Raw genomic sequence first — 16,856 nt, forward strand, 5'->3', positions numbered from 1 at the left:
TCCAAAGCTGGTTGGTTGGTAATTTATAGTCGCACATAGTAATTTATATTTTATAAATTCTCACAGTACACTCACAAACTATATTGGACAGCTATCTAGCTCAGAACTGAAGYGCTGTCCTGTAGTCGCAGCTGGCTGTGTGGAGAGAGGTTGCACATAGCCTTTTCTTGCACCTACGGCAGATKAATGAAATGTGTATAATTGCATTTAAAACTACTAGAATTGAAATATTATAGTTTATATATACTGGTAAAAATACATAGAAATTGCCAAACGCCCAGCTTTGGAGTAGCTTGAAGGTATTTTTCCATGCTTTTGAGAGGAGCTGGCTACTGTACCTGTAGACCTCCAGCAATTGTGCTAAGCTAATGATGATCTAATGTAAATTATCTTTAAACTAAGCATTGGGCCAGTAACCAAAAGGTTGCTGGYTTGAATCCCCAAGCCGGTAAGGTCTGGAGTCATAAAAACAATTAAATAAGTGTATGTTATTTGGCAGGTCACGATCTCCGAAAAATTCAACCCCCCCCCCAGACCCCCTGAAAGCGAAAAAAAACAAAACAAATTTCAATAAATATTGAGTGTTTGACTGATTTGACTGACACGGAATGTGAAAAACCGACGGGCTGCTCAATACATGTCGTTTGGTGTATTGTTGGTCTGTGTTCAACAGACCAACAATACAGTGAAATTCATGGAAGTACTACCACAGAAATTTTTCAATCTGTTGAGCCTTTTACCATTACTCGTAACTTCATCATACATTTGAACAGTAAAAGACAAGTGATCCTTCATGTACTGTCATGCAAYCCTCTGTTTGCAAAACAATAGATTAAAACACGCTTATATTTTGGGTTCTGATGGGGTATGACAGTTGAACTAAGCTCATGACGCAAGTTATATTCTTCAAGAATCAATGGGTATACAACTGTATAATTAATTCAAAAGGGAAAAAAATGATGTAGCAACTGCAGATTACCCCMTTAAGGAAGACAAATATTAAACAGTTTGATCCTGATAACCAAATGATTCAAGCACATGACATTGTAAGTACAGGAATATTTCTTAACTATGGTGTTTGACCACTATAAGCAGTTCAGTAGTATATCTGTGAATCTTCTAAGCTGAGTGCTCTGTATCTGTTACCAGCCAAAGTACACAGGTGTGGACTTGAACGTTACACAGTTAAAAAATTGGCTCTGTAAGCATGAACAGGTTCTAAAATCTGACTTGTTGTTATATCTGGCTGCTTGTCTCTGTTTCTGTGACGACAACAGGTTTGTCCCTCGCCATGATGATGAGCTGGAGTTGGAGGTGGATGACCCTGTACTGGTGGAGGTACAAGCAGAGGATTACTGGTACGAAGGCTATAACATGCGTACAGGCACCTGCGGCATCTTCCCTGCTTACTACGCCATAGAGGTCGCCAAGGAGCCAGAGAGCTTCAAAGGTGCAGTGCTTTGATCCCTGCTTATTTACACAGTGCTAAAATGCTAAATTAGTATTTGTAGCACTTTAAAGGGGCAATCTGTAGTTCAAACAATAACAAAGCCAGCACTCCGCCACTGATTTGGTAAACAGGGATGGGATTGGAGAAATGTAAGAGCTATGGATGCAAGGACTGAACATTCATGAAATCAAAATTATTGTTTTTACCATGTTTTGAGGTTATGTAGCTATTTACAATTATATTGTTTACACAGTGGAGTAAAACAAGCTGATAGTTAAAACCTAAGCTAATGAGAATGTAGAAGTTATATTCTTCAAGAATCAATGGGTCTACAGTTTATCATTAAATTAAAGTCTAAAATGGATGCAACAACGGCATATTGCCTCTTTAAGGAACACAAATATTAAATAGTTTGATCCTCATAACCAAATGACTCAAGCACATGACATTGTAAGTAAAGTCTTTTTTTTTTTTACCTTTATTTAACCAGAAGGGAAGACCCCATGAAATGGACAAAAATGTATGGCAAAATATTGCCATTGGGCGAAACATATACACAATCGCAAATAACCCTCAAATGGACAGCAGTTGATTCAAAGCTTATAGCAACTGGCATATGGCAAATGCCAAGTGTCATACAGTAAAAATCCCAAAGATGGCAAGTTCGCGCCACCATAAATTTTCATATTGCAAATGAACATGAAGTACATGAAGAAAATGTAAAAATGTTTTCAAAAATTAAAAAATACAACAATAATACATATATAACAATGAACCTTTGTCTTATTTTATTGAGTTTGTCCATAAGGCCTATGTTTTGTCCATTTGCAATATATGACCATAGGAAGTCAAAAGTCAGTGAACCATTGCCAAATGGCATGAGAAATGTCCAAATGCCATACATAAGTATTGAAAGTGCCAAATCAGGATGTTATGTCCATTTGCCATATATGATCATAGGAAGTCAGCTTCCGAACCCAAAAGTCCGTGAACCATGTCCAAATGACATTTATACTGACCAAATGATATATATATCAATATGTTAAGCCCTGAATCAACCTAGAGGGTCTATTTATCATGTTTGATAAGAGAGAAGTGGGACTGTCGTTTTTTTTAAAGATTTTGGGAAAAATGTCCAAAATGACCAGGGATATTGGATGGGCTCGGGTGGGGGGTGCTCCCTACCCAGCCGTGGAAACCTTGCACCCCCTAAAGGCATTAAAAAACATTTTAAAAATGTGCTCCTAGTTACCCGTTCCGATCACCAGTGCACTGCTGTCCATTTGCTATGTCTTTCAATGGGCATTTACCATCATGAATTTGACATGCTCTAATATACTGCAGAAATGCCCAGTTGACTGGCCCGTTGAACTCGGGATGGCCAGGCAGTGATAGTGGTTCCTCTCCATCGCTTGTATTGAGTTCATCATGTCCATTTGGTGATGGTAAAGCCCTCATTAAAAACATTGCAAATGTACTGTCCATTTGCAATGTCTTTCAATGGGCATTTACCATCACGAATTTGACATGATCTAATATACTGCAGAAATGCCCAATTGACTGGCCCGTTGAACTTGGGATGGCCGGGCAGTGATAGTGGTTCCTCTCCATCGCTCGTTGGTGTTGACACCAATTTAAGGCACTTCCGGTTGGCACAGGAAGCTGAACGTAAACACATATCCTCATTGGGGCAGGCTTTTACAGAATCCCGAGTTTCAAGTATTTACGTTAAGATCTGACTGATTTACACAGGGTTGAATGCAGTGTTTTTCACAAACTGCAGGTTGGGTACATTRAAAAACATTTAGGGTGAATTTAACCACTTCCGGTTGCTTCAGGATGCTTAGAATCAACACAGGCAGTCCGCATAGTGGCCTAATGGATTGTCATCGAAGCCAGTTTGATCTGGCATTCATAACCCACATAGGCTTCAGGTTGAAATTAGGGCAGCAGACAATGTATTCCTATGGGGAGAGATGTCATTGTTAGCTGTTAGATGAAAAYACCCTGTTTTCACTGTTAAGGGTTAATGCCACACGGTCAAGGTTAGGCTTGCACAGATCGGAGGACCTTAAGAATGTTCCTGTGGTTGAATTGTGTTTCTAATAATAACGGTTCTGCCGCTGTTACCCAAAAGCACCTGAAATTTGGACCAGGCTTCACTTTGGGCCTACTTTTTTGCACGGTCTCTGCGGTCAGACCGAGTGAGCTACGGTCAAGTGGGGCATCTCGTTGAACTCGGCACAGCCTAGAGACTGCGGTGATGCCATTTGCCAACTCTTTTAGTGTTGATTTCAGTCTGTCATTTTGGTGACTTATTGTCAACTTATTGCAAATGTACAAAAGTCAGCCAGCAAGTCAGCGTCCATCAGTCAATAAGATATTATTCTGACACCAAACTGATACAAACTGACACCAAACCCACTTTGTTCAAATTATTTAGAAGCCAACGATCACATATTTTAGAGCAGGCCCAAAATTCACAGCACCTTCTGTTTAAACCATAATAAAAACTTTAAAACACGTAGTGATGTTCTAGCTGAGGGTCCAGTTCCAACATTATGTGTAGGCCTAGCTGAGGCGACCCCGAATCCCAAGTTTTGGCTCGATAGGTCATTCGGAGCCCGAGCAGCGACCTTAATTAGTGCTGATAATTCACTTTTTCCGGGTGTTCCTGACAGAGCTATCGGACAGAAACTTTAGGGTCCGTCTCTATGGGCCGAGGCGGTTTCAATGCACCTAGTCTTGTGACTCTGGGACTTTTCTAAATGTCATCATTTTCGAGATGGTCATAATGAAAATTGAATTGTGCATACACACACATCCATGCTGTTTAGCATGACTATTAAAGAGAGAAACATTAATAGCAATGAGGCTAGCTAACGTCCACGCTAAACACCATACATTTCAATGGGATCAGCTGATCCCGTTTTAGCAAGCAATCTTTTTAACATCATACAACGTAATAAATGGTGAAATAATAAGTACATAAACACACTAACAAGGAATATGAATACTTACAGATGTCAAATGATTAGTTACAGGATGGTGAAGGATGRAATGTTGCTTACCTCAAGGATAGTTAAATGGTTGCTAGTTACTAAGCAGCAATATACAAAAACAGGTGAGGATAAATCTTTATGCGGTCCATGACAGTTATTGATGGTACAATTATTCTCTATATATTGCTTTTGTCATTAGAAACCAGGAAATGGCAGAGCTATTTCTACATATTGCGCCTTTAAATGTACTGTAGCATCCATAGTTAATATTCTCTCTCTCTCCCCCCCCCCCCCCCCCCCTGCCCCACAGTGAAGAGCAGTGAATGGGTAGACAGATACCACATGAAATTCCTGGGCTCGGTCCAAGTGCCCTACCACAAAGGCAACGATGTGCTGTGTGCAGCTATGCAGAAGGTATGGGAGGTGCTGTGCATTTTCTTGTGAAAGAAAGAGTGAGAGGGTAGAAAGAGTATGAGAGGGTAGAAAGAGTATGAGAGGGATGTCAACTGGCACATTACCAAAGAAGACCATAAACTTTAACTGAGAGAGGGGGAGGAAGAGACAGATGGATGAAGAGAGAAATGGAGTGAGTAGGAATATGGGAAATAATTGGGGAGAAAATAGTATTGAAAATAGTATGTTATTACACCATGGTTGGGGTTGGAATTCAGAATTTAATTCAAAGTCTATATCCTGTAGGGTGTGGGCAAATAAAACAAAATTCAAATTTAAGAATAGAATTGGAATTAAGGTGCAATTCACATCTCATGGCTGAACGACGGCATGAATAACATACAGCTGGCGAGTTACATACACACTGTATCGGCAGGATAGAACAGCAGCCTCTGGTAAGACACGGGGGGTGGTCTATGTATATTTGTAAACAACAGCTGGTGCACGATATCTAAGGAAGTCTCAAGGTTTTGCTCGCCTGCAGCGCTCCTAGTGGCCGGGGACTTTAATKCAGGGATACTGAAATGCGTTTTACCTCATTTCTACCAGCATCTTAAATGTGCAACCAGAGGGAAAAAAACTCTAGACCATATTTACTCCACACACAGAGACGCGTACAAAGCTTTCCCTCGCCTTCCATTTGGCAAATCTGACCATAATTCTATCCTCCCGATTCCTGCTTTCAAGCAAAAATTAAAGCAGGAAGCACCAGTGACTCGGTCCATATAAAAAAGCGGTCAGATGAAGCAGATGCTAAGCGACATGACTGTTTTGCTAGCACAGACTGGAATATGTTCTGGGATTCTTCCGATGGTATTGAGGATACACCACATCAGTCACTGGCTTCAACAATAAGTGCATCGATGACGTCATCCCCACAGTGACTGTACGTACATACCCCAACCAGAAGCGATGTATTACAGGTGMCATCCGAACTGAGCTAAAGGGTAGGGCAGCCGCTTTCAAGGAGCGGGACCCTAACCCGGACGCTTATAACAAATCCTGCTATGCCCTCCGACCAACCATCAAACAGGCCAAGCATCAATACAGGACTAAGATCGAATCGTACTACACCGGCTCCGACGCTCGTCGGATGTGGCAGGGCTTGCAAACTATTACAGACTGCTAAGGGAAGCACAGCCGACAGCTGCCCAGTGACACGAGCTACCAGACGAGCTAAATTACTTCTATGCTCGCTTTGAGGCAAGTTACACTGAAACATGCATGACAGTATCAGCTGTTCCAGACGACTGTGTGATCACGCTCTCCGCAGTCGATGTGAGTAAGACCCTTAAACAGGTCAACATTCACAAGGCCACAGAGCCAGACGGATTACCAGAACGTGTACTGCGAGCATGCACTGACCAACTGGCAAGTGTCTTAACTGACATTTTCAACCCCTCCCTGCCTGAGTATGTAATACCAACATGTTTCAAGCAGACCACCATAGTCGCTGTGCCCAAGAACACGAAGGTAACCTGCCTAAATGACTACTGTCATGACGTGACTATCATTAATGTTATGACGGTTATTATCAAATTAATTAACTGTTTAATTATTACGTGATTAAATTAATCATGTAAAAATTAGGTCATTAGCARTCTTGGGGCACTACAGAAAAAATGTGTTTGATGCGTTACCGTTTCCCAAATAAACTCAAGAATATATCATTATATATTATCATACCATCCTCCATTAATCATTATTACCTCGTATCAGTCTCATTCTGAACATCGTTGACTTCAAATCTGCACGAACCCTAGTTTAAATGATGATTCAGCAATACACAAATTAGGCTTAATTATTTATTTACTAACTAACTAAATAATCACACAGAATAACATAAACACACACAGTATAGATTATACATTGATTACTAACATAATGCAATGAAAAGTCCCTAGTGGACTAACCTGATATGACAGCTTGTTACACAAAGAAAGGGGTGAGGAAAGAAAGAGCGGGAGAAGGAGAGGCCAAGGAATTCAACTATCGTACATACAGTTGAATGATACACTCATGGGAATGTGAATACTTTGCACATGAACGACCGCTCATTCGAAAGTAATTGCAATGTATATGTTTACGCTTGTATGAAACCTTTGATTAGCCAGCACCTTAGATCTCCATCCAGGAGGGCAAGTCATGACACTACCGACCCGAATCAGTCACATCTGTAGCCATGAAGTGCTTTGAAAGGCTGGTCATGGTTCACATCAATACCATTATCCCAGAAACCCTAGACCTACTCCAATTTGCATACCGCCCCAACAGATCCACAGATGATGCAATCTATATTGCACTCCACACTGGCCTTTCACACCTGGATAAAAGGAACACCTATGTGAGAATGCTATTCATTGATTACAGCTCAGCGTTCAACACCATCGTGCCCTTAAAGCTCATCACTAAGCTAAGGATCCTGGGACTAAACATCTCCCTCTGCAACTGGATCCTGGACTTCCTGGCTGGCTGCCCCCAGGTGGTAAGGGTAGGTAACAACACATCCGCCACGCTGATCCTCAACACGGAGGCCCCTCAAGGGTGCGTGCTCAGTCCCCTCCTGTACTCCCTGTTCACTCATGACTGCACGGCTAATCACAACTCCAACACCATCATTAAGTTCGCCGATGACAGAACAGGGGTAGGCCTGATCACCAACAACGACKAGACAGCATATAGGGAGGAGGTCAGAGACCTGGCCGTGTGGTGCAAGAACAACAACCTCTCCCTCAACATGGTAAAGACTAAGGAGATGATTGTGGACTACAGGAAAAGAGGACCGAGCACGCCCCCATTCTCATCGACGGGGCTGTAGTGGAGCAGGTTGTGAGCTTCAAGTTCCTTGGGATCCACATCACCAACAAACTAACATGGTCCAATCACACCAAGACAGTCGTGAAGAGGGCACGACAAAACCTATTCCCCCTCAGGAGACTGAAAAGATTTGGCATGGGTCCACAGATCCTCAAAAGGTTCTACAGCTATACCATCGAGAGCATCCTGACTGGTTGCATCACTGCCTGGTATGGCAACTGCTTGCCCTCTGACCGCAAGGCACTACAGAGAGTGGTGCGTACAGTCCAGTACATCACTGGGTCCAAGCTTCCTGCCATCCAGGACCTCTATACCAGGCAGTGTCAGAATAAGGCCCTAAAAATTGTCAAAGACTCCAGCCATCCGAGTCATAGACTGTTCTCTCTGTTAACGCACGGCAAGTGGTACCGGAGACCAAGTCAAGGTCCAAGAGGTTTCTAAACAGCTTCTACCCCCAAGACATAAGACTCCTGAACATCTAATCAAATGGCTACCTAAACTATTTACATTGCCCCCCTCTCTTTTACACTGCTGCTACTCTGTTATTATCTATGCATAAGACACTTTAATAACTCTACCCACATTACCTCAATTACCTCGACTAACCTGTGCCTCCGCACATTGACTCTGTACCGGTACCCCCTGTATATATTGTTATTTTACTGCTGCTCTTTAATTATTTGTTAGTTTCATTTCTTATTTTGGGGGGTATTTTTCTTCAAACTGCATTGCTGGTGAAGGGCTTGTAAGTAAGCATTTCACTGTAAGGTAACACCTGTTGTATTCAGTGCATGTGACAAATGAAATTTGATYTGATTTGAAAAGTATGTGTACACCTGCTTGTCGAACATCTCATTACAAAATCATGGGCATTAGTATAAAGTTGGTCCCCCGTTGGCTGCTATAATAGCCTCCACTCTTCTGGGAATGCTTTCACTAGATGTTGGAACATTGCTGTGAGGACTTGCTTCCAATCAGCCACAAGAGCATTATTTATTTWTATTTATTTATTTAACCTTTATTTTTCTAGGCATTAGTGAGGTTGGACAGTGATGTTGGGCGATAAGGCCTGGCTTGCAGTCGGCGTTCTAATTCATCCCAAAGGTTTTTGATGGGGTTGAGGTCAGGTCTCTGTGATGGCCATTCAAGTTCTTCCACACCGATCTCGACAAACCATTTCTGTATGGACCTTGCTTTGGGCACRGGGGCATTGTCATGCTTAAACAGGCAAGGGAAGGACATTCTCCAAAATGTTGCCACAAAGATGGAAACATAGAATCGTCTAGAATGTCAATGTATGCTGTACCATTAAGATTTCCCTTCACTGGAACTATGGGGCCTAGCCTGAACCATGAAAAATAGCCCGAGATCATTATTCCTCCTCYACAAAACTTTACAGTTGGCACTATGCATTGGGGCAGGTAGCGTTCTCCTGGCATCCACCAACCCTAGATTCGTCCGTTGGACTGCCAGATGGTGAAGCGTGATTCATCACTCCAGAGAACACATTTCCACTGCTCCAGAGTCCAATGGCGGCGAGCTTCATTCCACTCCAGCTGATGCTTGGCATTGCGCATGGTGATCTTAGGCTTGTGTGCGGCTGCTCGACCATGGAAAACCATTTCATAAAGCTCTTGTGCTGGCGTTGCTTCCAGAGGACAGACGATTTTTACACTCAGCAGTCCCGTTCTGTGAGCTTGTGTGGCCTACCACTTCGCGGCTGAGACGTTGTTGCTCCTAGATGTTCCCACTTTACAATAATAGCACTTACAGTTGACCGGGGCAGCTCTAGCAGGGCAGAAATTTAACAAACTGACTTGTTGGAAAGGTGGTATCCTATGATGGTCCTACGTTGAAAGTCACTGAGCTCTTCAGTAAGGCCATTCTACTGCCAATGTTTTGTTTATGGTCAGCAACGGGTGTGGCTCAAATAGCTGAATCCACTCATTTTAAGGGTATCCACATACTTTTGTATATATAGTGTATACTTCTAGCTGAGATGCCACTAGAATTTTAAGACTAATAACGCACCTCTTTCCTATGTCTCCTTTCCCTGTTCACGTTTTAAATTCCAATTATAGAATAATATATATATATTTTATTTACATATACATTCAATATCTAAACCAGGCCTGACCTTTCAGCTGCTGCTTTTTTCAAGGGATGCTGATGCTGTTTTGATTGCCACCAGATTGCCACCAATAGGAGGATGACAGTGCAGTATAACCCACCTTCGTCTTGTATCCTTGAGATCAACGTGAAAGGCGTGAAGCTCCTAGTCCAGGATGACTACTATGCCTCTGACAAAGTAAGACTTTCACACTAAAATACACACGTTGTACACATACACGCACGCACACACACACACCACACAAACAGGACAGGTACACAGACAGACACTCAGATTTATGTACACACACACGCACTCTACACATGCATTTGCATCACACACACACTTCTTCAGGCACACCTTTAGCGCATGTTAGAAAGACAGCAGTTTAGTTTGGACCAAAGTACGACTCCAAGACATTGTGTCTGGCTTACAAGACTAGATACATGGAGGCTTTTTATCCAAATCTCTGACCAGCAAGATCACACTAGGGGAATATTCACAGTAAAGAAGGTTGATAACACTCCAGTGTGGACACAACAGTGTATTGCAGTCCACACATAATAATCCAGTTGTATTGTATAGAGGAGAGTGAGAATTTAATCTGGCAATAGCGGTGCCCACCTAAACTGAAGTCAAGCTATGTAACCATCAGTGGGTTTTTTCAATATCTAATCTAATTGACCAATCATAAAGTTCACTAGCTACAGCTCCTACAGATGATGTGGTGTAAGCAGATAGCAAATTCCATGACAAAACGCAGTTGTTGACATGGAGTGTGGATACTTTTTTACCCCCAACACTTGTTTTTCAGAGCCATAGAATTTGGTCAATGAGGTTCGTACCAAAGAATTATGATGCATTCATATGTAGTGTGTATTTCATTGTGACATCACAGTTGCCCAATGTTACTGACCCCCCCTCAAAACAAATGCAGTGGAATATCAAGTAGCCTACCCCATGGTCCCAGACGATGCGCTTATTTTGAGCCCAAAATGTCGAAAGTCAGTCCAAAATTTAAGGACGCAAATCCGGCACTAGTTTATAATATAGATGTGTGTGTGTCTTTTTGTCTTACTGTCATCACAGAGTAACCAGTGCAGCCACTTCTTCCAGTTGAAGAATGTTTCCTTCTGTGGATATCACCCTAAGAACAGCAAGTAAGTACCTGCACCAGGATTAAATTTTGTCAGTCATGCTCACCGTATTCAAATAAAAATGTGCTTTTTGGGAGAGTCGTTATGCAGGCAGTGGAGGAAATGGAGAAAGAGAATCACTCTGGGAACCTTACATTGTAAAATCTGCATTTTTACATAAATTATTTTACTCCCGGAACCTGGTTCCCCCTTGGGGTTCACTCCTCTTACCCCTGTATTTTTTTWATATATTTTTTTACCTATGTGTGGTTTCCCCTTAGGTACTTTGGCTTCATCACAAAACACCCAGCTGACCAGAGATTTGCCTGTCATGTGTTTGTGTCTGAAGATTCTACTAAACCCCTGGCAGAGTCTGTTGGGTGAGGGTTRAGAACTTTGTTTGTTTCTGTCTTAGAAAATATATATATAATGTCACTCTTTTGCTCTTTGTCCTTCGCTTTTATATTGTCAGAGGATTCAAGAGGTTCTTAGCCATAGTGGGCCAATTACAACCAACATTGAGCACTGTCTCAACACGAGGCGATCTCTCGTTAAACCACCAATATGCGCTAAGTTCACCAGAACAGCTGATCTCATTTGCAACCACAATTGGCCATGATATTTTTGCTCCCTAAAGCTGATGTCAGTGTATAAAGGGCGATAGCACTTTGGGATTTGGCCCCATTGATGTGGGTGTTTCTTGGGTTTGTCTTTGTCATGCAATCACAACAAACAAGTGCAGTAATGAGTATATCCAGTAAGCTAGCTTTGAAGTTGAGGACTTCAAAACAAATTGTATTGGTCACCTACACATATTTTGCAGATGTTATCACGGGTGTAGCGAAATGCTTATGTTCCTAGCTCCGACAGAATAGTAATACCTAAAAAGACAAAACAATACCAGCAAAACCAAAACAGAAGAAGAAAGTATTTAAGAAATATAGAAATATTATAGTGAGCAATGTCAGAGTCCAGAATATAATTATATATGTACAGTGCATAGACTTTTTCCACATTTTGTTACGTTACAGCCTTATTCTAAAATGTATTGAAAAAAATGTATCCTTATCAATCTACACACAATACCCGATAACGACAAAGCAAAAACAGGTAAAAAAACAAAACAAAAATTATAATATATATATATAAAAAAAAAAATGAAGTATCAAGTTTACATAAGTATTCAGACTCTTTACTYAGTACTTTGTTGAAGCGCCTTTGGCAGCGATTACAGCCTTGAGTCTTCTTGGGTATGACGCTACAAGCTTGACACACCTGTATTTGGGGAGTTTCTCCCATTCTTCTCTGCAGGTCGCCTCAAGCTGTGTCAGGTTGGATGGGGAGTGTCACTGCATAGCTATTTTCAGGTCTCTCCAGAGATGTTTGATCGGGTTCAAGTCTGGGCTCTGGCTGGGCCACTCAAGGACATTCAGATACATGTCCCAAAGCCACTCCTGCGTTGTCTTGGCTGTGTGCTTAGGGTTGTTGTGCTGTTGGAAGGTGAACCTTCGCCCCAGTCTGAGGTCCTGTACTTTGCTCCGTTCCTCTATCCCTCAAACCTGACTAGTCTACCAGTCCTAGCCACTGAAAAAACATCCCCACAGCATGATGCTTCCACCAACAAGCTTAACTGTAGAGTTGGTGYCAGGTTTCCTCCAGATGTGACGCTTGGCATTCAGGCCAAAGAGTTCAATCTTGATTTCATCAGACCAGAGAATMTTGTTTCTCTTGGTCTGAGAGTCGTTTAGGTGCCTTTTGGAAAACTCCAAACGGGCTGACGTGCCTTTTACCGAGGAGTGGCTTCCATCTGGCCACTAACATAAAGGCCTGATTGGTGGAGTGCTGCAGAGATTGTTGTCCTTCTTCTCCCATCTCCACAGAAGAACTCTAGAACTCTGTCAAAGTGACCATCAGGTTCTTGTTCACCTCCCTGACCAAGGCCCTTCTCCCACGATTGCTCATTTTGGCCGGGTCAGCCAGCTCTAGGAAGAGTCCTGGTGGTTCCAAACTTCTTCCATTTAAAGAYTGATGGAGGCCACTGTGTTCTTGGCAACCCTCAATGCTGCAGACATTTTTTGGTACACTTCCCCAGATATGTGCCTAAACACAATCCTGTCTCAGACATTGTCTATGGACATTTCCCTCGACCTCATGGCTTGGTTGTTGCTCTGACATGCACAACTGTCTATACCTTATACAGTATAGACAGGTGTGTGCCTTTCCACATCATGTCCATTCAATTGAATTTACCACAGGTGGACTCAAATCAAGGTGTAGAAACAAGTCTAATAGCAAAGGGTCTAAATACTTATGTAGTGAAGAAGGTGCAACAGGAGTCTTGGCCACTAAGATCCTCACAAACTTCTACAGATGCACCATTAAGAGCATTCTGCCGGGCTATATCACCGTCTGGTACGTTAACTGCACCATCCACAGCCGCAGGGCTCTCCAAAGGGCAGTCAGCCCAACGCATCACCGGTGGCACAATACCTGCCCTCCATGACATCTACAGTAGCCGGTGTTACAGTAGGTCAAGTAGACCATCAAGGACCTCAGCCACCCCAGCCATGGCATGTTCAACACGCTACCATCTAAAAGGGGGAGACAGTACAGGTGCATCAAACCTGGGACCGAGATACTGAAAAACACGTTCTATCTCCAGGCCATCAGACTGTTAAATAGTCACCACTAGCTGGCCTCTGCCCAGTACCCCACCATCTACACACAATACCCCATAATGACAAAGCGAAAACAGGTTTTTGGAAATTTTAGCAAATGTATTAAAAATAAAAAACTGAAATACCTTATATATACTGTCGGTGTGGGTGGACCATTTCAGGTCCTCAGTGATGTGCACACTGAGGAACTTGAAGCTTTTGAACCTCTCCACTGCGGCTCGTTGATGTTAATGGAGGCTGCTCAGGACGCACCCCTGTGGGGCCCCTGTGTTGAGGATCAGCGTGGCAAAGGTGTTAGTGAGCTTAGTGATGATCTTGGAGTGCACTATGGTGTTGGTGTACGTCACTGGGGCCGAGCTCCCTCCTATCCTGCCATAAAATTGTCAAAAACCCCAGCCACCCAAGCCATAGACTGTTCACTCTGCTACCACACGGCAAGCGGTACCGGGAGCCAAGTTTGGGCCCAAAGGGCTCCTGAACAGCTTCCACCCCCAAGCCATAAGACTGCTGAACAGTTAATCAAATGGCTACCCAGACTATTTGCATTGACCCTCTCTTGCACTGACTCTATGCACACTCACTGGACTCTACACTAACATAATTACACTTATAGTCTAACACACACATTCTGTACACTCACACACACGCACACACTTTCACAGTCTTCACATACACTGTTGCTACTCTGTTCATTATATTTCCTGATTACCTAGTCACTTTTACCTCTACCTACATACTCGTACTCCTGCACATCGACCTACTGTACTCTAATGTACTGCACTCTACTCTAATGTACTGAACTATACACTACCGTACTCTACTGTACAGTAAGCTCAAGTATAGTTCAGTACAGTACAAKAAAGTAGATTTCWGTATAGTTCACTTCAGTACAGTACTGTACTCTACTGAACTATACTGAACTATTTTGTACTGAACTATACTCTACTTTCCTAAACTATACGCTGCTCGAGTTTACTGTACTCAAGTTTCTTAAAATTCATTGTGTCTATATTCTAACAATAAGTGTTTGTTATTAATTACCAGCCTTCCTATTTTCAATGTTCCTGATATTTCATTGGGCCAAGAGTAGAGAACCTAAACGCAGCTGTCTAGCATCTAACTCTTTTGAAACAGTAACAACATCATGTCAACTGATCTGCTAGTTTATTATGGAGTTTTTGGTTGCAAGTAAGTGTTTTAACATGCAGATTCATGTAATCTCCTGTTAGTAGCGTTTTAAGAAATCCAACGCTAAATTCTGCCTGTTGGTTGCAATTGGCCCAGTACACTCAGTGGMCAGTTTATTAGGTACACCACCCAGTTCACGAAAATGGTTCGCTCCTAGACAGTGAGTCACATGGCTTGCTTTATAAAGCAGGCAGACAGGCATTGAGTCATTCAGTTACTGTTCGATTGAACGTTAGAATGGGCAAAACGAGTGACCTAAGCGACTTTGAGCGTGGTATGATCGTCGGTGCCAGGCACGCCGGTTCCAGTATCTCAGAAACAGCGGGCCTCCTGGGCTTTTCACGCACAACAGTGTCTATGCTTTACTGAGAATGGTGTGACAAACATAAAACATCCAGTGTGCGGCAGTGCTGTGGGCGAAAACTGCTCATTGATGAGAGAGGTTGAAGGAGAATGGCAAGAATTGTGCAAGCTAACAGGAGGGCCACAGGCAAATAACGGTGCAGTACAACAGTGGTGTGCAGAACGGCATCTCGGTACGCACAAGTCGTCAGTCCTTGTCACGGATGGGTTATTTCAGCATACAACCATACCACATCGGGTTCCACTCCTAACAGCTAAACACAAGAGCACACGCGATCACCAACTCTGGACAATTGAGGAGTGGAAAAACATCACCTGGTTCAATGAATCCCGGTTCCTGTTGCATCATGCTGATGGCAGAGTCAGGATTTGGCATAAGCAGCATGAGTCCATGGCCACATCCTGCCTGGTGTCAACGGTACAGGCTGGTAGCGGTGGTACAATGGTGTGTGGAATGTTTGTGGCACACGCTAGGTCCTTTGATACCAATTGAGCAACGTTTCCATGCCTCAAAGAATTAAGGCTGTTCTGGAGGCAAAGGGGCTCCGACCCGGTACTAGATGGGTGAACCTAATAAACTGTATGTTTCTGTAGAGAGTTGTCATACCTGTCAGGTAAGGAACTGAGTGATTGAATAACCTTTATTTGATTTTTTATTAACTACCCCCCGGATCTGTTCTCCCCTCTTGTCTCTTCTACAGGAAAGCCTTCCAGTTGTACTATAAGGAATTTGTAGATTRCTCCTGTCCGACAGAGGATATTTACCTGGAATAGCACCCACCCCGCCTTCCACCACAACCCTGTACATTACAGTGTATCATAACATAATGTTGCATGACAGAGAAAACAATTCTAACAAATGTGAACTAATAAATCTGACAAAAAGATGGAGAGAGAGAAAGAAGGAGAGGTACTGGTTTCTGTTTGTCCAGAGATTTTAAACAGTATGAAGATTGAACAAGTAATTGATCCAAACATAGTGGAGATGTTGAAGAGGGGGTCCCAAAATATGCAAAATGGAGTCACTGATGAGGAAGTTGATGTGCCACTCAAGCACAATGCTCAGATCATAGTGACCATGGGCCTCATTTATAAACGCTGCGTAGGCACAAAAGAAGGCGTACACCACTTTCTAAGCAAACTTTGGGATTTATAAAACACAAACTTGACGGGAGAATGTACGGTTCTCCACAGACACTTTGACAAATGCGTATGCACATAAATCGGAGAAATGAGAAACTGTGACTCCGATGGCAGAAGGATGAAACTCGAGGAATGCTTTGAAATTGATACCATTGTGTAAAATAAATTGAAATATTACCTCTCACGTATTATATATGAAGAGTTCCCTGGAGTACACACAAAAGAAACCTCTCAAAAAACATGATGTAATATAATAAATAGATATGGAGATATCTGTTTTTGCAAAATAACCCCTCAAATATGTTGTACAGTTTAATCGGGAATCATATTTAATTGGATCTGTAATTATTAAACAATACTTGGATGTTATGAAATGTATTCTCATAAATAATAAGGTGAACAGTAGGAAAAATTACGTTTAAACTGATGCCGTTTTCAATGCCTCAGTCGGGCAGATACCAGTGCAAAGTTTAATATATTGTTATATAAACACTTTCTGTGTTTCTCCGTACGCCA

The 16,856-nt window shown here is 42.4% G+C and overlaps 1 protein-coding gene across 2 annotated transcripts in view; it reads left to right on the plus strand.

Moving 5' to 3' along the window:
• The window catches only part of mapk8ip1b (mitogen-activated protein kinase 8 interacting protein 1b), a 101,561-nt gene extending 85,475 nt beyond the window's left edge, over window positions 1-16,086 (plus strand). For both annotated transcript variants that reach the window (XM_024002633.3, XM_024002634.3), the window contains 6 exons: window positions 1,278-1,450; window positions 4,763-4,866; window positions 9,914-10,030; window positions 10,922-10,992; window positions 11,250-11,348; window positions 15,899-16,086. In XM_024002633.3, the coding sequence (XP_023858401.1) occupies window positions 1,278-1,450; window positions 4,763-4,866; window positions 9,914-10,030; window positions 10,922-10,992; window positions 11,250-11,348; window positions 15,899-15,971 (637 nt within the window). In that variant the 3' untranslated portion in view covers window positions 15,972-16,086. The remainder of the gene's footprint in view (window positions 1-1,277; window positions 1,451-4,762; window positions 4,867-9,913; window positions 10,031-10,921; window positions 10,993-11,249; window positions 11,349-15,898) is intronic.
• Window positions 16,087-16,856: the final 770 nt, after the last annotated feature.

Source organism: Salvelinus sp. IW2-2015, linkage group LG15 (assembly GCF_002910315.2).
Source record: "Salvelinus sp. IW2-2015 linkage group LG15, ASM291031v2, whole genome shotgun sequence".
NCBI lineage: Eukaryota > Metazoa > Chordata > Actinopteri > Salmoniformes > Salmonidae > Salvelinus > Salvelinus sp. IW2-2015.